General features: G+C 49.4%; 1 protein-coding gene across 2 annotated transcripts in view; it reads left to right on the top strand.

Moving 5' to 3' along the window:
- Positions 1-23,039, top strand: part of unc5da (unc-5 netrin receptor Da) — a 239,964-nt gene that overhangs the window by 174,763 nt on the left and 42,162 nt on the right. For both annotated transcript variants that reach the window (XM_076029434.1, XM_076029435.1), the window contains exons 5-6: positions 9,078-9,221; positions 10,491-10,594. In XM_076029434.1, the coding sequence (XP_075885549.1) occupies positions 9,078-9,221; positions 10,491-10,594 (248 nt within the window). The remainder of the gene's footprint in view (positions 1-9,077; positions 9,222-10,490; positions 10,595-23,039) is intronic.

A 23,039-nucleotide genomic window follows, 5' to 3' on the forward strand; every position in this document is an offset into this window, starting at 1 on the left:
AGACACCGGCTTATTTTTGCACGCGTCCGCCTGGGACCCCCCCACCCCCCACCGGCGAGAGCTGGATAGACGGACGTCAAGAGTTGACTGAAGCTCCGGGTGAAAGAGGAGCAGGAGGGAAGCTGGAGCGGAGCTCGATATCTGGCTGAAAGGAAGATGCCTCGATGGAGAGATAAGACAAAGGGAGGAGGGGGCTGGAAGGGGGGAGGACATTGGAAATGGGAGGAGAGGGTGAGAAACGGATACCATCTCGGCCGTCTGGTGGTGGAGGAGGTAGAGGAGGAGGAGGAGGAGGAGGAGGAGAGCTGCGGATTCAGCGATGGGAGTCGGAGATAGCGGCTCGGCGTGCCGCCCGTGTGGAGGAAGTATCTCCACGGCGCCATCGGGAAGGAGCGAAGCGTTTCCACCGCGGCCGGTAGTTCAGGAGACGGAAGTGAAGCCGATGGAGTGGCACCGAGAGGGAGAAATCTCTCCTTGATGTAAAAGTTGCTCCGTACTCCTCATGCGGAAGCTGTTTTTCGGGGTGATAAACGCAAAACAAGGCTCTCACAACAACAACAACAACAACAACAACAACAACAACAACAACACAACAAGGACTCAAATGGGAACCTGCAGAAATTTGAATGCTGTTTGATTACATGTGATATATGTGATCATAGATATATCTGTGTATTTTTAAATGCAGTTTGAGGGGGTTTAAGCGTCCCTCCAAATTCGTTAACGTGTCCCTTTGGTTGTGCAAGCAGGCCTGACACACACAAACGCACACACACAGCTGGGACCAGACGGAAGATGCTGCTGCTGCTGCTGCTGCTGCTGCTGCTGCCGCTGCTGCTGCTGCTGCTGCTGGGAGCGTCTGCAGCAGGTCGTCTCGGCTGCTGGCCCTCAGCCAACCCTCGCAGCCGCCACACGTTCCGCTCGCCGCCATGTCACATCGCAGCAGCGTTTCCCCGCGGCCCACTTCGCATCAGTCAGACGTGCCCCACCACCACCACTTCCAAAACACCCCCCCCCCCCCCCCGGAGCCCAGAGATGCGCCCGTCCACCTCCCCGACACGTCACACAGCTGCACCGCCGTCGACCCTCGAACTAAACAACATTAAACAACAACAAAACAGAATTCGGTTGAAACCAGTGGTGCAGTCTATGCACTAGCAAAGGTCCCGAAATACCGTACAACCACAAAAACATGCGCAGAGATAATTATCAATCTCTTTTTTTGACACAACGTTGACTTCCCCATTTAAACATTTGACAGGCAGAACACAATCAGTCTTTCATGATCTCACTTCTATGTGGATGCATGCTTAATGCATGACTGAGCATGGTGGTTCTTGTTTTGTGGCGGCCAGGAGGGTTTTGGGGGATTCAGAGTACACCCACTAGAATAAACTAGACTACACCACTGGTTGAAACCCACCAGCAGGGAGCCGACGTCTGAGTCCAAGTTCTGCTGAAGCTCCTTGGACTTGTTAGCTGGCACCAGCTGATTTTTTTTTTTTTCTTTTTCCTTTTCCTTTTCGCAAAGTGAGCCAAGGGAGAAGGGTAGCTGGGGGGGGGGCAACGGGCCAAAAACTGAATAAATCAGAGCGCAGGCGCGGCGCCAGACAGACCGCAGACGAGACAGAGCGACGTGGGACGATAAGTGAGCATCAGCGCCGGTGGACGGCCTCCTGACTGCCCCGTCGAGGAGACACTGGAGACGTATTAAAAGGCCTGATTGAAAGGGGCGAGCGAAAAAAAAAAAAAAAAAAAAAAAAGGCTCTCCACCATTAGGTTTTTTTTGGGGTCGAGGCTCCATCAAAAAGCCTCTTTCGTCAGCGAGGGGGCGAAGAACCAGGAGTGACGCGTGGAGACGAGGCGGCCGAGTAAACGTTAGCATGTCTGAGCGAAGGGAGGTAAACCAAGTGACGTGGACTGATAGTAACCTGGGATCGTGTGTGTTTTCAGCTCACTGGACCTTTGATCATTGAAGTTCCCATCAGGCCATCAGCACAAAAGCACCAGAAAACCTTCACGACAACATTCCCGGGTTGTTTTTACCTTGGAAAAATGTCCGACTCTTGTCTTTTCTTCCCTCCAAACCGAACATTTGGAGGTTGAAGATGTTTTTTTTCAGCCGCTTGTTTTCACACTGCTCAAGGGCATAAACACCTGAAATATATTGTAATGTAAACATTTTGCGCGCAAAATGTAAAAAAAAAAAAAAGAAAAAAGAAAAAAGAAAAAAGAGACGTGACGTTTAACTTTGTCATGCTAGCCCCCCCCCCCCAAAAAAAAAAAAAAACCACAGATGAATAACGCAGCGACGCGCCAGATGGTGAGTTTCCCAGATCGGTTGGATTTGATCCACAGATTCATCTGGGACAAAGTCTGTAGGAAGCATTTAAAAAGGAGGGAAGGGAGGAAGAGGCAAAAAAACACTCTCGCTTTGAAGGCGATTGGAAGAACCTTCTGTCTGTCACGCTGAGACGGCGAGTCGCAGTAACGTCGGAGGTTGGAGCGACGCCACGCTTGTGACGACGACTTTGTCTTTCTGGAGGAGCCAGACGGATGCATCTGCAACTTGTCATTTGCATCGTCGCGCCCAAATGCGGGGGGGGGGGGGGGGGGGGGGCGTGATGTATGTAGAAGGTAGACGTTGCGTGACTTTCTAGCAACTTTCTGGATGCGCAAAGATGCTCCGCACATCGACACGCGTAGAGTGTTTCAATCAGGACGAACACGTTTGCCTTTTTGGGACGTGAATGGAAAGAACTACGCGACAGTAAGTCACCGACGTTCAGTAGGTTGTCTTTGAATGGGGTGACCCATTTATTTTCACTCATTCGCCACAAAGCTACAAAGCGGCACAGTCACACACAAAAAAAAAAAACAAACGGAACACAAGAAGAGGGGGGGGGGGGGAATGATGGGTTGGAGCTTTTCAGAACGGATCTGCCGTAACACCGACCGGAGAGCTAAGCGATCCAGTGAGCCGCTGACTCAAAATACTACCGAGTCGGATCCGTTTGGACTTTTGACACATGTACAGTGCGGTTGAAGCAATTTGGCAGAAGTGTCGCTTGGTTAAAAATGTCGAGTGCCCCGTTGAGTCTTCCAAACAATCGGCTGCTTAGTGAAGTGACCGACAGACGCCCCCACTGAGCTTTTCATGCAAGCGCTGAAAGAACGGCCAGTGGAATTATGAGATTCACAACCCCGCTCACCTGCGTCTGCTTCGTTCCGGCTCGTCGATTGTCACACAGCTGTAGTTTAAAATGGAACGCTCAGTGGAAAAACTCCCACGCGTCTTCTTATGTCACTTGTCTCCCGTTGCGCCGGTAAAAAAAAAAAAATAAAAATCCCCTTTTTGGCACGACTCTCGGAGTCCAACTGCTTTCAGCACCAAGTAGTGCATCAAGAGCAGCAGGCTGTTGTTTATTCATTAGTTTCTTTATTTTCCTCACATTAATAAAGATGAGAAAGGTCTCGTTGTCATAAAAAAAAAAAAACAATCGTCTGAAAAAAAACAAAAAAAAAACATGGTGAATAAAAAGATTCCGTGCCAAGACCCATTTCCACATCTATTTAGTGCTTCGGGCTATTGTCACATTCAAGAATGAATTTCCTTGTCAGAGACGAAGCAGCTGTGTTGATGTCACAGCTCAAAAAATGTTTTAAATGTTTTGAATTTTTTGGTTTTTTCTTGTAAGGGGGTCTGTTGTTGTTGTTGTTGTTGTTGTTTTGTTTTTAAATAGTCAGTTTAATTTCACTTTTGGGGTCGGGGGGGACGGGGGCAGGGGGGGGGGACTGTGTGTTGTGCACACGACACACTCGTCAACACAAATATGAAATGGCAGTTTCATTCTTTTTGCCTGCGCTACAACAGAGATGTGCTCAATATCAGAAGCCGCCGTTCATCAAGCGCTTGCGTTGCGCGCCTTTGTGCCGCGGATCAAAGTTAGCGCGCTCACCAGGAAGCGGCGGGCAGACGGTCCTGCGGCTCCGGGGGCGAGACAGTGTGTTCAGCCCACTCTTATTGAGTGATTCATCGTCCTCTCACATCCAATTTTTCCCTTAAAGGATTCTGTTCCGCAGACGCTTCTTTTCGAAAAATGAGCAGCATCGCGCGCTGTCTGTCGCAGTCAGAAAGTTTGATCTCCCGCTCTGCGATTGAGATGAAACAGAGTGACCCCTCCAGCGCCTCGTGCGGCCGGCCGCCGCGGAATCCAGTTGCCGAGTGCTGCAGCCGTGCGTGTTTGCCCAATGTTGCATCAAAAAAAAAAAAAAAAAAAAAAAATCAGGGCCGTTCGCCGGTCAAGCGGCACTGAAATGGCGAGAAGGGGGGGTGGAAGGGGGGGTCAGGTGATGACAAGCTAACCAGCCGCGTGAGTGAATTTGGTGGGGTGAAAAGAGGAAACGTGTCTGGCCTGCTCTGAGAGCCCCGGAGCGGATTCGTCCGTCGGTGGGTTTCTGCTGAGATCAGGTCCGGGCGAATCGAGCTGGACATCGAGGGCGTCGATGCCAATGTAGAGGAGCGTTGGTATCGAGTCGATACCTGCATGACCAGATCGAGGCTTTTCTCGCGGTTTCTCTTCTAGACTTCCGGCAAACGACGCTTGTGAGTTTTTTCACGACACAGTTTTTAATTGGAATTGGAATTGGAATTGTTCTCTCATTTCATACTGTTAAATTCTTTTGGAATTAAAGATTTAGCCTAAAATCTTTGTCTGGTGTTTAAGAGCTTAAAGACAAGGGCAACAATCACAAAATGATTCAATGATCACGAAGTATCGTGAAAGTATACTAGCCCTGTTTCTACCTGGTATCGGTTCAATACTTGCATGATGAGATTGGAATTCGAATTACTCCAACTTCCAACAAACTACGCTTGTGACTTTTTCCCAAAACAATTGCATGTTGTAAAAGGGGAATTAATCAATCATCTTATACTGTTACATTGTTTCCGCCAACTAACCAAAGGCAATGACCACAACATTTTTCGGTCAAACATAGCGGTAACAGCATAGTAGCCAATACTGGCTCTGGATTGACTTGTTATTGGATGGATACCCACCCCTGGCTGAGATTAACTGAACCAAAAACGTTGACGGGTTGCCTGGATGCCGGGTGGGCGGGGAAAAGAGGCCGAGGTCGCGCACGTTCTGCTCAAAACGCGCTTGCCTTTCTCCGACAGCGACGCGGAGGCCACTTCAGATTTTTCACAATGCGGCGACGAGTGCGCTACTCCGCTCGCTAGCTCGCTCTCTCTTCCCCCCCTCGAGTGGGGTTTTTGTTTGTTTGTTTGCTTGTTCGTTCGCTTGTTTGTCTGCCTGTTAGTTTTTATTGTGTCATTGCTAAAACTGCGTCGGATGTCACTTCATCGGGAGCCCGCTGATGACGGCTGTTTCTGGGGGAGAGGAGGCGGAGCCGCGCAAAGCAGCAGCGGGTAATTGCGGGGGATTATGCCGTCTTCCCGGAACATTTCTGTTGTACACGACTTCATCGGGCTCCGTTTTGATAACCCCTCATTTCACATTATTGTTTTTTGCATTTAATCCCAGGCCCTTGTCTAAACTGCTGCCGCCGCCGCTGCTGCTGCTGTTGCTGTTGCTGTGAAGGAGGCCTGCAGAGACACAAACTCCTCTGCAAGCGCGGCGGCTGCGTAATTAAGCAATGAGCCGCGAGAGACCGAATCTCGCAGTGGTGGTGTTTTTTCTTCTTTTTTTTTCTTTTTTTTTTTTGAACAGCTGCTGCGAGACGTGTTGCTCGCCGCAACTTGTTAGCCCACCGCCGAAAAGCTGTAGTACAACCTGTGCTCGAATTGCCGCCGTGTGAAAACGCCATGTAATTGCCACGGGTTCGCAGCGCGGGGCCGGATATTAATCAATTTGTAACAGTGGGAGATGATTTTAAAGGCCCGGCGTGGAACTTTACAAGGCACCTAATTGGCGTGAAATACGAAAGGGGAATGCGTGTGTGTGCGCATGTGTTTTGCTTCGACGGAGACGTTTGTTGTTGTTTGTGCCTTTCACTTGCTAACAAGAGGTATTTATGTTTGCCTGAAGAGCAAATCCACTCTTGAGGGAGGCGGCAGTACTGCCACAACACACGTCTGCAGTTGACCAGATCTGTTTATCCTGTTTTCAGCAGTGCATCATCTGTACATGTTTATACTAATCCCTTCTTAGTACAAGCTACTCAGTATTTGTTGGATCTCGCATCACATTAAAGGCATCAGTGGTTTTTGTGTGTGTGTGTGGGGGCGGGGGGGGGGTTGCGGGGGGTGGATAGGAATGATAGGAATGATAAGAGATGTTTTGTATACGAGGTTATTCCAGTTTAAACTAACAAACTACCAAGTAGGGATTTTGTGTGTGTGTGTGTGTGTGTGTGTGTGTGTGTGTGTGTGTCCGCCCCGTCAACAAAACAGTGCCAGCATGTTAGCGCGTTAGCGATAGCGCGCTCCTTTGTCATGTGGCCCATTGAAAAAAAAAATAATAATAAAAAAAATTTGCCCACCCCTGGCCTAGCGTGTAGGATTTAGCAGCATCTAGGGGTGATATGTCATATTGCAATGTTGCCCGATGTCACGGTCGATCTCGCGTCTCTCTCAGAGCAACTCGCCTAAACCTTGTGAGTCACCGAAAGCTCTCAAGATACTGCGATACTGCAAGTCCAGTCAAAGTGCTTTTGCCCCTGCAAGGGGATTAAAAACATTCCATTTTCAGAGAGCGCCAAACTCCTTCCGAGGTTAATGTACGTTATTGACTCAGAGCGCTTGCGTGTCAGTCAAGCTAATTGTAAGCTTTGAACCCCCCCCTATTCTTTTTTGTGTGTTTTCCTCTCGACTTCCTGTCACGGATCTCCAGATCTTCGATAGCAAATTTACGCAGACGTGATGCAGCCTGACGCGAGCAAACCGCTTCATGCGGCCCAACTTTGGCAGACACGCAGTGGTAGTCACTGTAGACACGCAAAGAGATTTGTAGCCCACAGGCCCTCGGGACAGCGATTCCTGTCCAAAAAAGCAAAAATGTATTTTTAATGCGGTATTTATGAATTATGGATGCGCTAAACATTTGCGCTAAACTGTGCGTTTTAACACGAGTTAGTGGCGTCGTAATTAGGGCGATGGATGTGTTGGGAAATGTTTTAGTAGTTATTATTCGGAATTGGACGCCATTTGTTTGTTTTATTTTACCGTTAGCGTTAAAAGGGGAACGAACGATCGCAGAGCTGAATGTTTTGATTTCTCTCTTTTCCAGGGCAGATTTGGCAAGAGTTTGTTGGAACAGCAGTGCACATAACAGCTCGCCGGCAAGTGTTGGTGGCTGATGTCGTAACCCCGCCTCCTTATCACCACAATCTGTTCCAAAAGATACCTACGTTACTTATTCTTCATTTGTTTTTTTGTGCCCACTAGTAAATAAAGCAGCTGTCACCGATTTTGGCTCACTACTCGAACGGAGATCGTTGTATTCAAAATATGACAATCGTTCTACTTTATTTCAATGTTTCTTTTGCGACGCAACGCCACCAAGGGATGTTTGTTATTTCCACCTCCTGCAGCGCTTCTTAACTAGCGGGCTGCACGCAGAGGAGCGTTTGCACACTTGACACGCCGAGCGACTGAGTGGCGTAGCTCTGCATTTGTATAATAATGCATCTATTCATCCTGCCTCCACCAAACATTTCGATTTCCGCCGGGCCGTCTCCGACGGACCGCCGGCCCGGCGGCTGAAAGCTGCAATTTTCCTGGATGAGCAACAAAGGCCCCTATCAAGCTTTAATGGCCTCGGCCTCAGTCGTCTTTTGTGCGCGGCGCTGCTTAATTGATACGTCGGGCTTTTAAATTCCCATCAGTCGCCTCTGAAAAAAGCGTCCGTCGCTCAGTCCGCCCTCGCTCATTATCGCCGACAATGTGCATAAATTATCGGACGACCTGAGCGGCACCAAAGTCAAAGTTGCGCCTCCGAAATAGACGATGGGATTGTTGTCGGACGCAACCCGAGCAGCGGTCGCCATATCTAATTGATTTGTTTTGATCTTCTTTCCTTCCTCACAATTACGGCCCCCGTAAAAAATGCTTTTGATGGGAAATAATGGAGTGCTCACGGCTGTCTCTTAACTCAATAAACATCCCCAGGCGCCGCCCTTGTGCGATAAATCTTATTTTTGTGTTTTTCCTTGATGCCAGTCGAGCGACGGTTAAAAACCTCTGACTGACGAGACGTAATTGGGCCGCCGTCCTTGTCCCGGTTTACGGAGGCGCGGGGAGGAAGCTGATCTATTGACCTGAACTCGGTAGCCTCGCCTCTGCCGCCACGGGTGACGCTAAGCCGCCCTTTAGCTCGTTAGCGCCGGTAATGTTTTATCAATGAGGAGGGTTGTTTAAAGCGGAGCTCGGCCATTGACTGATTTCCGTCCGACGGGCCCGCTGCTTTAAGAGCACGCTGCTGGTGTCTGGTTCAGCTCCTGTGCTCTTGTTCACTGTCCCATTGAACTCAACAAACTGCTGGGAAGGGATTTTAGATCAGTGCCGAGCTACGGTTGCTAGGAACCAGTTTGAGATGATTCGAGCACTGCAAGAAGCCAGTTAGATGTCACTCGTGCGGGATTCAGGAGGCCTCACCGCTCACCTATTAAATGTTGCGGCAGAAGTTTGTCTTGTTTTGCTTACTGCTTCGACTTCTGTTGTCGCGCATGCGTACCGCTAAAGTCGCGGCCAAAGTCCTGCGCGACGAACGCGAGCTGGCACAACCTCTGTCGCTCTGTCGCACACTGTGCTCGCTGGAAGAACCTGTTCTGTTTGGCTGCGTCCTGTCACCGCTCGATGACCTTGGACGGGGGAAAAAAAAAAAAAAAAGAGAACGCAGCTCAACGTTGTTTGTGTAAACTCCCCGTCCCTCTCCCCCCTCACTGTTTACCGCCGCTAATTAACAGATTCAGATTTAATCCTCTATCCTCCCACCCCCCCACCCCCTTCTCCCACCCCCCCACCACCACCGCCGCCGCCGCAGCAGCCGCAATCTCCCAAATCTCCCCCGTCGACGCTAAATCTGAGCCATCGACGCCGTCTTGTCTTGCAGGGCTGAAGATCCGCGAGGTGATGATCAACGTGTCCCGCCAGCAGGTGGAGGACTTCCACGGCCCGGAGGACTACTGGTGCCTGTGCGTCGCCTGGAGCCACCTGGGGACCTCCAAGAGCCGCAAGGCGTCCGTCCGCATCGCCTGTAAGCAGCAGCGGCAGCAAGCTGGCTGCTAAGTCGGCGCCGGCCTTAGTCTTGTGGAAGCAGTTCTACTTCCTGTTCATGTGGGACGATACATACATTGAATGTTAAGAAGAAACAGCGACATCAAGTATTTACATTTACATTACACTCTCCCTCTCCCTCCTGAGCTTGCCAGTGAGCTACAGTAAGATGTCAAACATCATTAAATTTTATCTAGCTGTAAAAAAAAAAAATGCAGCGTGTAGCCCCTGCAACAAACTGGCGACCGCAGGTATAGAAGACGGATGGAGTTTGATTTCCTTGAGCTATGTTATTTGCTAGTTTTGTACAAAAAAAAAAAACAGTGCACAGCAACGCTAACGTCAAAGGATTGTTTGAAATAAAAGAATATTATTTCAAGCCTGCAACTGTTCACAAGAACACAGATGTCTTCAGGGCCGATCTACAGCCGCACTTCCTGCCTGGTTCAAAGTAAAGTGGGTAATATTTGGAGATTTTGAAGTAGAAACAGCAACATCAAGTGGTTACATTTTCGATTGCGGCGTCTTTCACTCTCTCTCCCCCTCCTGAGTTTGTCGGTGAGCTACAGTGGCCTGCGCACCCAAAACATGGATACCTCGTCCACCTTCCTCATCGTGCTGGTGGGCGATTGGCCACACAAGGCTTCCTTAGAAATATGGCGGTGCAAGATGGCAGCTAACTAAAACCCTTGCTCTATATTTATTTTCACGTATACGCTAGCAGTCAAAAGTTTGGACACACCCTATGAAGTTAATGTCTTTTCTTTCATTCTCATGACTATTGACATTGCAGTTTCTCACTGAAGGCACCAAAACTACGTATGAACACACATACAATAAAAGTGTAAAAGGACTCAAACACATTCATTCATTCATTCATTTTCCATACCCGCTTATTCCCGAGCTCAGGGTCACGGGGGTCTGCTGGAGCCTATCCCAGCTGTCTTAGGGCGAAGGCAGGGTGACACCCTGGACAAGTCGCCAGTTCATCGCAGGGCCACATAGAGACAAACAACCATTCACACTCACATGCACACCTACGGACAATTTAGAGTCTTCAATTGACCTCACATGCATGTTTTTGGAGTGTGGGAAGAAGCCGGAGCTGATGGGTGTTCTCTTGCTGCGTTATGTATTTATTATTTTTTTCTCTCTCTCTCTCTCTCTCTCTCTCTCTCTCTCTCTCTCTCTCTCTCTCTCTCTCTCTCTCTCCCTCTCTCTAACCCGGGATGTTTACTCTCTCCGACAGACCTGAGGAAGAACTTCGAGCAGGACCCCCAGGGCGTGGAGGTGCCTCTGAACGGCATGATCGTGCTGCACTGTCGTCCCCCAGAGGGAGTGCCTGTGGCTGAGGTGAGAGGCTTCCTGCCGCACTTCAAACACGGGGCGACACTTACCGCCGTGTCACCCGTCCCCCGCTTTCATTGAGCGGGAAAGCGCGTCGTGCTGCTGCGCTCCCCGTGGAGCGAACCGAAATCCCGTTCATCCGCGCGCGTGTCCGTAAAAAGGGTGCGCGACGATGGCTTCCATTCACGTGTCGCGTATTTATTTCTCACTCGTATCCCAGCGAGAGGGAGCCTTTTTAATTTTTTACTATGAATGTATAATGAGGCGCGTGGACAGTCCTGTGGTGTGTGTGTGTGTGTGTGTGTGTGTGTGTGTGTGTGTGTGTGTGTGTGTGTGTGTGTGGAGGCTAGAAGGCTGATGTGTCAATATCAAAGCCTGTGTTATTTATTTATTTATTTATTCTCCCCGAGCATCTGAAGCTCAAACAAAAACTGACAGCGCTGGCAAGCGAGTTTCAAAGCGACCGCGCGGAACCCCGCAATTACTCCCGGAATGACGGGTCTCCACACACACACACACACACACAGACACACACACACGCACGCCGAGCGCAGAGGAGTCAGCGTCACCGCTGTGTAATGGCGCTAATAGTTGAAAGTGTTGTTTACATGAGTGATGTTGGTTGAATCGCAGCAGGGTGGGAAACTGTTTATCGCTAAACATGACAGAATAGGAGAAGTCATTCAAGGGTTTGTTTTTTTGTTTGTTTGTTTTTTTTAAATACTTTTTTCTTTTTTTTACTCAAAATCCTTAAAACGCGTCGTGTCAGTCGGGTTTCGAGTGTCGAGCCGCGAGTGTCTTTTCCCCGCGGCTGTGTTAATTAGGAGTCACTCATTTTCGGTCTTGCTGCGCTTTTGTGGGGTCATCGCCGAAAATGCCTGTTAGAGTGACAATAGCCCGAAGTCGACAAATAATAGCAGCATGGATTTTGAATCGCGCGGCGGCTTTTATTCCCCCCAAGAAAACCACGGAGAGATGATTGGATTTAAATGGTGTTTATCACAGGCCTGACAAGTTTTCTTTGCCTGAAACACTGTCAAATTGCTGTAATTTTAGCCGCTTAGGTACGTATTATACATTTTTCTGAGGAATGATCAATTTTAAGCTAGCTGACAAATTTTCAAAAAAGTTCTTTTGTAACTGTGTTTTGTAACTCATTTTACCATCTTCAGAGCTTTCGATTTCATGACTCCAAGGGAGCAGTTTGATCGCCTCAAAATACTCCTCCAGAAAGAAGCATATTTAGCCCTATGTTTACAGCCTCCCACTTAAAACCTCGGGTATAGCTTCCTGCTAAAATTGATTGGGGGGGCGGGGGGCTTGGACCTGCCATGCATTTGGAAGGGAACAACAAGAAGGTCAATGTTGACAGTCTCAGTGGGCGGAACCAACATCTGGTTGGCAGTGTCGTTTCTGACCTGGGAGGGATATCGGTGACATCACAAAGGGCTGATTTTTTTTTTTTTTTTTTTTTTCAGAACTGCATAGATTTTTTTTAAGGTGACACTTCAGAATATGCAAAATATTGCTAATGAACTTGTCTCCTTTATCAGGAGTTCACCCCAGACCCACATATTGTTATTGGAAAACGTTGGTAAAAGTGAATTTGATGCAACGTGGCACCTCACTGCAATCTCTGATGAGACAATGCCTACTTAAAATAACTCACCAAGCACAAAGCCATCACTTCCAGTTGATGTGTTCCAATCATCGCCGGGTCCTACCAAGCGCCGGGTTGTCGCTTTCATCGAGTCCCTTGAAATTTAATGGCAGGTTGGATAGGGATAGTCGGGGGCTGGGGGGTGCGCGGGCTCATCGTAACGTCACGTTTGACCTCGAACCCGCGGGGCCAACATGTGACCAGCGGGTGGACGGTAAACATTTTGTAGGGACGGTATCGACGTGCATAAACCCGACAAAGCGCAGCGTGTCGCATTTAGATGACCGTGGGCTCCTTTCAGAGCCACACAAAGGACCTTCAAGTGTGTTTGATTTATCTGTGCGGGTGCGTGTGTGTGTGTGTGTGTGTGTGTGTGCGTGTGTGTGTGTGTGTGCGTGCGTGCGCGCACACGCGAGCGCGCACGATGAATGATTCAGCTCGGCCAAATGGAGCATCGATGTACCGCGACTCTCCCCCATGCATTGTGGTCATCAAATAGGCAACTCCTCATGCATTCATTAATGCACCTCTGGCTTACAAAGTGAACGGCGATAGTAAATAATGCAGCGACAGATTCCGGCTCCCGCCCCTCCCCCCACACGTGAAGGTTAACACAAAAAAAATGACTAAACAAAGAAATAAATACCCAGTTTGGGATGCGGCCGCGCGACTCTGTTTCTCCTCCACGACTTCGGGCGTCACTGAGGGGGCAAAGGGGGTTTTGTTTGTTGTTTGTTTGTTTTTTTTAATGTAACCCCGCTCTGTGAAATTTGGCTCCGACCGAAGCCGCGGCTCAGCTCCGGGTTTCGCGTTTAAGGAATTGAGGTCACGGCGCGACGTGATCCCTTGAACTCTATTTATATTCCGAGTTGTGTTTATTTTTAATTTCTTCCGCGCTCACGTCGTTTATTTAAAACTGATTTTCCGCACATCCTCCCCCCCCCACCCCTCGCGGGCGGGGAGGGGAATTAATACTCGAGGTCACCCGGGAAGTTGGAACATTTAATTTTTCCGCTGCGCCGACAATGGGGCGAAACGGAAACGACTTCCAAGTTTGCGCGCTCCTCTAAAAAACATAAAACGCATGCGCGCGGGGGGTTGGGGCGGCTTTACGGCTCCAAATCCCCTTCTTTTTTTTTTTTCTGTTTTTTGTCGCGTCTCTCTCTCTCCCTCTCTCTCTCTCACACTCTCCCTCTCTCTGGCTGCTCTCGGGGGCGACTCGAACAGCGAGAGAACGGGAAGAACTTTATCCGCACATTACTGTGGCGAAGCCACCCGGGAGTTTGACTGGGCCGCAGTGCAGGATGTTAATGAAAGTCAGAGAACGGCAGAATTATCAGGCCCCGGCCTGCGAGCGCGGCAGTGGTGTGTAAGTCTCGGGCCACAGAGAGCGAAACGGCTTATACCCTCTACAGTTTACGGCCGATAAGAGTCGGCAGAGTGTTTTTTTAAAAACGAAAAAATGCTGCGCTCTCCGCTAGCAAGTTGCCGTCACAATTTCTTTCCAGGATTTCGCGGGCGAGGAGAATTTTCACGGAGTTGGCTAATGAGTTTTTGTTTGCTTTGCGTCTCAAAAGTCGAAAACGATATATTTAAATAATGTGGGTTTCCTGCCTAATGTTGCCGTTATTTTTGTCCCACCCGTTGTTGTGACTCCCGATATTAAAGATAATAATGAGGAGGCGGCGAGCCCTCGCCGCGCCGTCCCATTAGAGATCCATCCATCATATTCTATCACCACCATGGCAGCGACGCACTTTATCCCGGCTGTCTCGTGTTGGGGTTGGGAGGGCGAAGGCGGAGTTACGAGTCACTGGTTTATCACGGGGGCCACACAGAGAGAGTGAGGAAAAGACAACAACAGCCATCCACGCTCACATTCACACCCACAGACAATTTAGAGCTGCCAATCAGCCTAATGTGCGTGCCTGTGGACTGTGGGAGGAAGCCGGAGAACCTGGAGGGGAACCCACGCGGACTCCTACGCCCACGCCGGGATTGGAATCGAACTCGCAACCGCCAGCTCTGCGCAATCTCATTAGAGCTGTCAAACATCATTAAGTTTTATTTAGCTGTAAAAAAAAAAAAAAAAATGTAGCATCGAGCCCCTGCGACAAACTGGCGGCTTTGAGTGCAGGAGAAAGCAGGTATAGAAGATGGATGTTGAGCAGAGTTTAATTTCCCTATGGATAACATTGTTGTTTGCTAATTTTGTGTTCACTCAGAGCAGCTAGCAAGTGCTGCACAAATAATAAGTGCACAGTAATGATTATTTAAAATAAACATTTATTCTTTCAAACTTGAAACCTTTCCCAAGAACGGCGTATTTCACCCTCCCTCCTCCCCCTGAGCTTCCCAGTAAACTACGGTTGCCCTCGCACCTTCTTCTTCTTCATTGGTTTATTTGAAGGCGCAAATCGCAAATGGTCACCGTGAATACGAAACGCTGTCAGGTGGGGAAAAGGTTACCAAAGTTCAAGTCCTACTCCAGTCCAGCAGGGGGGGGGGGGGTTGCTGTGACATTAAGTACATACAGTATAACCAGATACGACTGCAACATCGGAACATAAAGCGTAAAACTTAAGTTGTTAGGTAGCTAATTAGTAAGTACTAGTGTTGGGGTTTTACTTTGGATCATAGCAACGACATTTAGTCCTCTTGCTTCCTCCGACTGGACTGGATATCCTGACAGATATCTGCTCTGCTTCTGAATGTCTAAGTTGAAAAAATTAAAGAAAATCTCCCTGTAAATTGCGCACAAAAAAGTTGAACCATCATTAGCCCCACATTAAGCTCCCCCCTCGTATCCTTCTGCAAGTGTAATTAATCATCAAGCCTCTCCTCCAAAGTCATTTGAAGTACTTAAAATGTAATTATTCCGAGACGAACATCAAGTTGCCCCGAGAAGGTGGAGGCGGAGTTAAATCAGGGTCACGACACGGCTCTGAGACCGCCGCCGCCGCCGCCTTTGCAAAAAAAAAAAAAAAAAAAACTACGGAGGGTTCATTTGTTTTTATGATTTTTAATGTAAATTTGCCGATGCATCGAGGTAGAGTCTGGGAGATCGGGACGAGAGGCGAGTCGAGAGGAACAGGAGGAGGAGGAGAGGGATCGTTAATGAAACTCAGCCCTAATTCAGTCGGAATTAACAGGAAAAAAAAGAAAAAGACAACCCTGCTGTGGTTCCCTCCAGGCCCCTCGCGGTCGCTCTCAGGCGTCGCCATGCATTTCTTCTTCGTCCTCGTTTGTCGCCCTTGCAGTGGCAGCTGGCCGGCTGGCAGCCGCGGCAGCAGCTTCCTGGTCTTATGGCGACTTATGAAGCTGATTGCTTATGGAACCTTGTGCTGAACACCCGCTGAAAACAATTTCTGCGGGAGCTTGACAAGACGGATGAGCGAGATTTCAGAGCTGACGCCGGAGCGGTTCGGCCGCCTCGCTCTCTCTCTCTCCCCCTCTCTCTCTCTCTCCCTCCCTCCCTCTCTCTGTCTCTCTCTGTCTCCCAACTTGACCCCAGTGTAAAACTGCCGCTCGTGCAACTTTTGAAGTGCCGGGGAAAAAAAAAAAATGCGGATTAGCGCGGCTCTTTACGTATTAGCCGCTGCGCAGTGGTCGGAGATTCTGACCCCTCCCCCCTTCCCCAGCCCTAACGACGCCACCATCAGCAGATTGCCTTCAGGCCTGGTCAGCGCGTTTTGTTGTTGGTGTTAGGGGTTTTTTTGTTTGTTTTTTGTTTTGTTTTTTCACGCGAGGCCATTTCATCGGCGGTTTGCCGCTATCTAAGTGGATCAAATCTGCCAATTAAGCAAACGTGTCGGCCCGCCCTCCCCAGGCGCCGTCTTATCAGGTTCATGTGAGTCCGCCCTCGTCTCTGTCTTCTCATCAGCTGTGCGGCATCTTTCTATCACTTCCTCCAGATGGAGAGAGGGAGGGAATGCAAATCATCACGTCGCTTTGGTCCGCCGCACATCCGGCGACAAACGCTGTCTGGGGGAGAGAGAGAGAGAAAGAGAGAGAGAGAAAGAGAAAGAGAGAGAGAGAGTAGACGGGAGGGAGGGCGCGAGGACCAAACAAATCAAAGCCAAACATTAGAGAGGGAGGAGAGAGCAAAGGAGCGCGTGATTATTTTAATTTACTTTTCGGAGAGAGGAGGATTCCCTCAGATAAGGCTTCTGAAGAATGAGCGGCCGCCTGCCACACAGTGGCGTCTAATCTTCCTCCTGCCATCGCGGCGAGACCGCACGGCCAATTACGCGGTCAGCCGCTTCCGGGGGAAGACAACAACTTTGGCGAGCTCGAAAGGGTTGCGACTTCATTTTCCTCCCCGTCTTCTTCTGTTGGCTGAGCTCAACAGAGGTTGCAAAAGTATCCGCGTTGTGTACATAAGTAAAAGTACGGATGCTGGTGTGAAACAGAATGACAATGGTAAGAGTAAAAGTACAGATTAAGCTCTTTTACCCAAGTAAAAGTAAGAAAGTGCAGGTTCTGATCGTAAAAAGTTAATTATTAAACCAATGAACATTGCTAAATCCACGTCGACACGTTTAATATCAGTAACCAATGTTATTTCTAATTGTTTATTTTTTCCCCCCAATGAAAACGCACTGAGCAGTGACCCCAACACTGAGCTACTCTTCAATAATCTCCAATATAACCTACTTTTATATTGGATTACACAACAGCATAGTTCAAATAGCTCCACGTCAAGCAATGCCCATAAAAAAATAATAAGTGAATTGCTTCTAACAGAATTTGTATCTTTAAAAGACTTTTAAACGCAAAAGTAACTAGAATACAGTCCTAAAGTACAGATTTTTGTGTAAAGTAAAAAGTCATCAGAAGAAGAAATACTCAATTAAAGTACAGATACCTGAAAAATCTACTGAGAAGTATTTGTACTTCTATACCGGAGTCCAGATCACCGGCCCGGGTGTGAACCCAAGTGAATCCGAGTCGCAACTTGCAGACGGGTGACGGCCAGTGTGATAACGCCAGCGAGCTACCTACCTGCCGCGCCTCTTATCTTGTCCGCGGCCGCGTCTGCCGTGATTGATGGATCTCTTGATGGTTTCGGTCAGCAAATAAACGTTCAATTTGTTGCTCCCGGCTCATCGCTACCGAAGCAATTCCATCACAATGAGCTGGGGCGGTCTGACGCGTCACGTCAAATGACTCCCCGTGCAAAACACACGAAAACATGGAGCGGGAGGTGGGAAAGAAAATAAATAAAGAATATTTTGAAGGTTTGAAATTCTAATTGAGATTTTGAGCAGGCGGCTGATCGCCCTTAAAGGAGATTATGTAAGCCGACCTGTCTGATCAATAATTAATGGACTTGTTTCCACTCTCAGTTAGACATATTCATTATTTGGTGCGAGTGGGAGGGAGCGGGATGGGGGGGGGCGGCGCCTTTCGTGCCACAAAGATCTGTGGCGTCATTTTACTCGGAGTAAATAACGGCAAACACATCCTGAATGAAATGTCAGCGATGGGGAGGCCAGGTTGTCACAGCTGCTGCTTCAGAGGAACACGAGCAGACAGCTTTTATCTCCCCTCCTACCTACTGTAGCGAGAGCGCGCCGCACGTCTGTCTTCGTGCCGTGTTTTCTTTCTTTCTTCTTTCTTTTCTTCTTTCTTTTCTTTTTTTTCAATTCAAACGCTCCCCGTGTCCTCGGCTGACTGACGAGGCTCGTCTTCGCTGCTTTGTTGTCAGAGGAAGAAAAGGAAGGTCCAGCAAAGTCAGTTCCACCGGTTGGCTGAAAACTTTCTGATGGTGGCTGTAAACAGAGGGCTAAGCCTGCTGTACGGGAGGAGTCCAGGGTCTAAAATATAAATACGGGTCAGAAAATCTCAATGTTTGTGTTTATGGCTGCCTCAACCAGACACTCAAAGGTCAGTTGTGTACGTTATAAATAAATAATGATAAAATAAATATTAAAGGTCCAAAATATTGCTATTGCTAATATTTACTCCTAATGTTTTTGATCCCCCGCGCCTGAGTTCACCCTTGACTTCTTTCGCTAACTGCACTTTTAAGTCTAACTTAAAACATGCAGTCCTGTCAGTCAGCCCTCTGTGATGTCACAAGTGGGCACAGATTTGGAACTTTTCCTCTCAGCCAGCCATTTGTGCCCCCGGCCCCACGTACGAGCTAGTTACCGCAACGAGGCTGCAGGCTGCAAACAGGGGGTTAAACACACGGTGCTCTTCAAACTGGGCAGCGCCGCCCTGCTGGAGCCCAGGTCGAAAAACTGAGAACGGACAAAGGCCGTGTCAGTCGATTCGATGACGGTTGCCTGTTATCGGATTGGTCCACCTGCACCGTCATCTCCTCGCTCTCCCAAAAAGCTGTTCAGTAGTCATAACACATGTGCCGCATTACAGCAACGAGTAGCTAATATACTGTAAATCTGTTTATTTAACTCCCGGTAATTTGTGTTGCAGCCCTGTCATTTTTTCAATGAATGCAGTTGTGAGGAGGAGACGCGTGAAGGGTCATGACTTTGCTTCCTTAGTGTCCTGCTGGTTAACCGCTCGGGCGTCATTTCCCAGATGCCCTCAGGGCCGCCGCCGCCGCCGCCGACAGATGGGCGTGGAGCGCCCTCCGTTGCTTTGCTAACTGATGAACAAGGGTGAACGGCGGTGAAAATATACGGCTGTCATTTGCGCAGCTCATTATTTTTTCCGCGCGCTACCTGGGAAATATTAATGATATTTGTAATACAATAAAAAAAATTAAAAAAAAAAGCGAACAAAAAAAAAAAAAACTACTCACGATACGGCGCAACACGCCTTTGAAACGGAGCCCCAGGCAGTGCGTTTACTTTGCACCCGCGTTTCCTGAGGTGACGCATTATGCACTAAGCATTCAAAATTATATATATATATATATATTGATATGTGCACATAGTATATATATTTAATTTGCCCCGGAATAATGGTTTCATCTTGGATGCTGTCAAGTTCAGTTTTGGCTGCACTCTATAAATATGTGCCTCCCCTCCCGTCTGAGTGAACCCGCGGGTGTCGGGGGTTAATTTTCAATTCGGTGAATTCCGCACATTGCGTTTTAGCGCCATCCACCACCTCTCTCTCTCTCTCTCTCTCTCTCTCTCTCTCTCTCCCTCTCTCCCTCTCTCTCCCTCTCTCCCTCACCGCCCTCCCGCCGGGCTCGGCTTGTTTTCCTCCTTCCTGGAAAGAATTGAAAGTGCGTTTTTCAGAGCAATTTTACACCACGTGGCCTTAATGTGCCTCGTGCGCGGCGGCGAAGGGCGGCAATTTGCGTTTTCCGCCGGTAAACAGAGTCGGCCGCTGCCGAGCCGACCCCGTGACCCCCACAGGGCTTACATAAGTCCCTTGTTATCTAACTGGCTGGTGGCCAGCGGCTCCGCCTCCTCTTCATTAAGGCGACCTTTTCCCTCATCAGAGCCGCCGCGCGATCCGTCGGAAAACGAAAAGAAAAGCGAGCTCGCGCTTATCTTTTTTTTTTTTTTTTATCCTTCCCTTTTTTTGCCTGCGCAGCTCCGTCTCCTCGGGCCGGCGCCGGGCGACCTTCTTCGGGAACCAGCTCGGTTTCTCATCCTCCACAGCGCTTCAAACTCCTGCTTCTAAACATCTTCTTGTTCTTCTTGTTCTTCTTGTGCTTCTCGTTGCTGCGGGCCTGCAGGACCCTCCCACGCCTTGTTACCGTTTCTCATCCCTCGACCTTTGACCTCCACGCCGGCCCACTCGTGCACGCATTCCCTCCTCCGCCTCCTCCTCCTTCTCGCCTCACCTCCGCCGCCCTGCCCCGCCTCGTTTTCGCGCCGACCTCGGTTAAACCCGCCACCGCCGGGGGTCCGCACATCAGAGGTGTTAAGTGCGTCGTTACCGTCGGCTTTTGAGGGGCGAATCTCTCACGGCGCCAGGGACAAACACGCCGGGGCGTAAATAATGTGCGGCGCAAACAAAGGGGAGACGGAGGGGGTGGAGGAGGGGAGGAGAGGGGTGAGGGGGGTTGGGGGGGGGGACAAAAAACAATAAAACGCCTCAGAGGAAAAACCTTCACGAGTATAAAGCACAAACTTTATTCTCGTCAAGGTAAAACTGTGGCCCAGGTGTTCGGACGAGGCTGCAGCTGCTTTCAGCTTCACGGAGAAAGAGTCTCTCTCTCTCTCTCTCTCTCTCTCTCTCTCTCTCTCCCTTGCTCTCTCCCAAAGGTGTTCAAAGAGGAAATAAGGCTTGAAACCGACGACTTGCATTAGTATTTCAGTGGCGTCAGTATTTCTAAGGCGCGGCTCTGGACGGCCTCTGATTGGACATTAAAGGGGGGGAAACGCTGGACGGCGAGCAGCACAGAGGCAGCCGCTGATGGGATGACAGATGTGGCCCACCAGCGAGGCCCGTTGGCTCGATTCAGTCCGGCGGTGGTGGTGGGGGGGGGGAGCGGGGCGGGGCGGGGAGGGAGGGGTAAGAAAAAAAGGCCACATGATTAAAAACTTCTCGCGCCGTCAAACGGGGGAGGGGAAAAAACACTCGTGACAACGCGACTCCTGATTTATTGATTTTTTTTTATTATTTTTTTTTTCCCGGCTCCATTTTTTTTTTCCAATCCGGGGCCGCTTGGAAAGAGCAAAGCAATCTCCGGGTTTGTTGGCCCGCTGTTATATTCCCCCCCCCGGCTAATGGACGTGCGACCACGCGCGCGCGCACACACACACGACAAACGAACAACCTGCGCGCGCCAACGCACGGCGCTCCCGGCGGGGCGGAGCTTTTTAATCCTCAAACACACGGCCATAAATCAAAGCGCGCTCCCCGGTGCCCCGGCTCGTCTCTCTCAATGAAAGGCTCAAGCCGGTGGCACATTAATAGCAATTTACAGGGCCAGTCATGCGGAGAACGGAACATCAACAGGGCGTCTTTTATTTTGTACTTCCTCATCTTTTCTTACCAACCCCCTGCCCCCCCACCCCCACCCCACCCCACCAACACACACACACACACACACTTTTCTTTTTCTTTTTCTTTTTTCTTTTTTTTTTGCAATCACAAAGGACGTGTGCCAGCGACGGGACCCGCTGTCAGTCATGTTGTGTTACACACTGGCAAACACACACACACACACACACACACACACACACTCCCTGCCGTTATTAAAGGGACATGGCAAAGATAATGTAGCAGCGCAACTCTTTCCACAGGGATTTAAAACTCCCACCGGTCCAATGGTGAACTCAAAATACAGCTGCAATGAAATCATCAGCTGCTCGCGTAGGTGGATTCTGATTGGTTATTGGGGGGACCGCGTTGCCTTTCGCGTCATTTCTGACTCTGATTACAGTGGCGCTTAAGTGTTTTGTATTTAATTGGCTTCTGTGGTGTTGATTTCTTTAGAAAGCCTCCAGTGAGCTGGGAATTAGCCTTCGTGCTATAACGTCTAATTTGTCTAACTTGATTAAAAAAACACAAAATCTGGAAACATAATATTCCTGCGTTCATTTAGCCCGTGACCAGATTCATTATCGCACTCTGGGCTATTATTCCTATTAAGATGTAACGCTAAACCAACCACATAAAGAACAATATTTGTAGTCGGCACGTGTTGCTGATCTCCGGTCCCCCCCTCCCCCGCATTAAAAACCTCTCAGGTTTTTATGAGATAATCTTGAGATTTTATCGTCCACTTTACGGCGCCGAAGTCGGCATGTAAAGCGCGCGAGCGCGGGCCCGACACGAGCTTTAACATTCCGAGGGCGGCAACGCGAAGCGCGGCGGAAGTTTTGTATGCCACATTTCATATGCGGAGGAAAATTCAAAGCGGTTTGCATAATGCATTAAAACACAAGAGGAAGGGGGAACGAGGGAAGGGAGGAGGTGGAGGAGTGTGGTGGGGGGAAAAAAAAAAAAAACACAGGATGAAAACAATGACATGCAAATCAAAGGAATGAAGCAAATTACAACTCTGTCTTTGTACTGAGCCGTAAACACCGGACAGGAGGGGAGGACGGGCTCGCCGTGAATACCAACGCTTCCGTCCAAGTGTTTTTGGAGATTCTCACACGGACGATGCTGCCTTCCTTCCCCCTAAATTCAGCTCCCGATCCCAGAGCCGGTTTGCGACGCCACTCGCTGGGGTGAGTCAGCGGAGGGGGCGTGGGGGAGTCGCAGCGGCTTGTTCCTGAGTCTCTGAGGGATTAGAGGCTGTCGTTGTTCCAACCAGACCCCAGGAAAGTGCGCGGCGTGCTCTTCATTCGTCTTGTCTGGCAGCAGCGCTGAGACTCTAGGCAGGGATCTGGGTATCACGCGTATCCACCTGCTACAGAGCTCACAGGTGATTGGATGAACCTGCTGTCTGTCTGTCGCAGGCGGGCACAGGGGGGCCGCGTAGCACTCGCAGCCATTGGATGTATTATATAAGACCTGGATACCAGACTGGCAAAATGGCGGCACGGCGATTCTTTCCCAGTGGCCACACGAGGTACTGCAGCCAAAATCCAATGCTGCCCCATAGACCGCAATACAAAAATAAACACCTGTAAAATGTGCAGTTTTAAATGTGTTTATCTTTGCATTGCGGCCTATGTGGAAAATACTTTTTGGGCCCACAGGATTTTTTCCCCGCTGCAGTACCTTGAGTGGCCACTGGGGAAAAATTGCGCGCTGACACATTGCTAGTCCGGTATCCAGTTCTTATAATAGATCCACGGCATGCACCGTGTCAGCAACTCCATTGAAATGAATGAAGGCTGTTGGGCTGGTCGCAGCCTTGTAGCTAGCCACTAGCCACTAGCCGTCCCTGTGTTCAACTGAACT

Source organism: Nelusetta ayraudi, unplaced genomic scaffold, assembly GCF_046127955.1.
Source record: "Nelusetta ayraudi isolate G7.1 ecotype Tasmania unplaced genomic scaffold, CSIRO-AGI_Nayr_v1 ptg000026l, whole genome shotgun sequence".
Classification (NCBI taxonomy): Eukaryota; Metazoa; Chordata; class Actinopteri; order Tetraodontiformes; family Monacanthidae; genus Nelusetta; species Nelusetta ayraudi.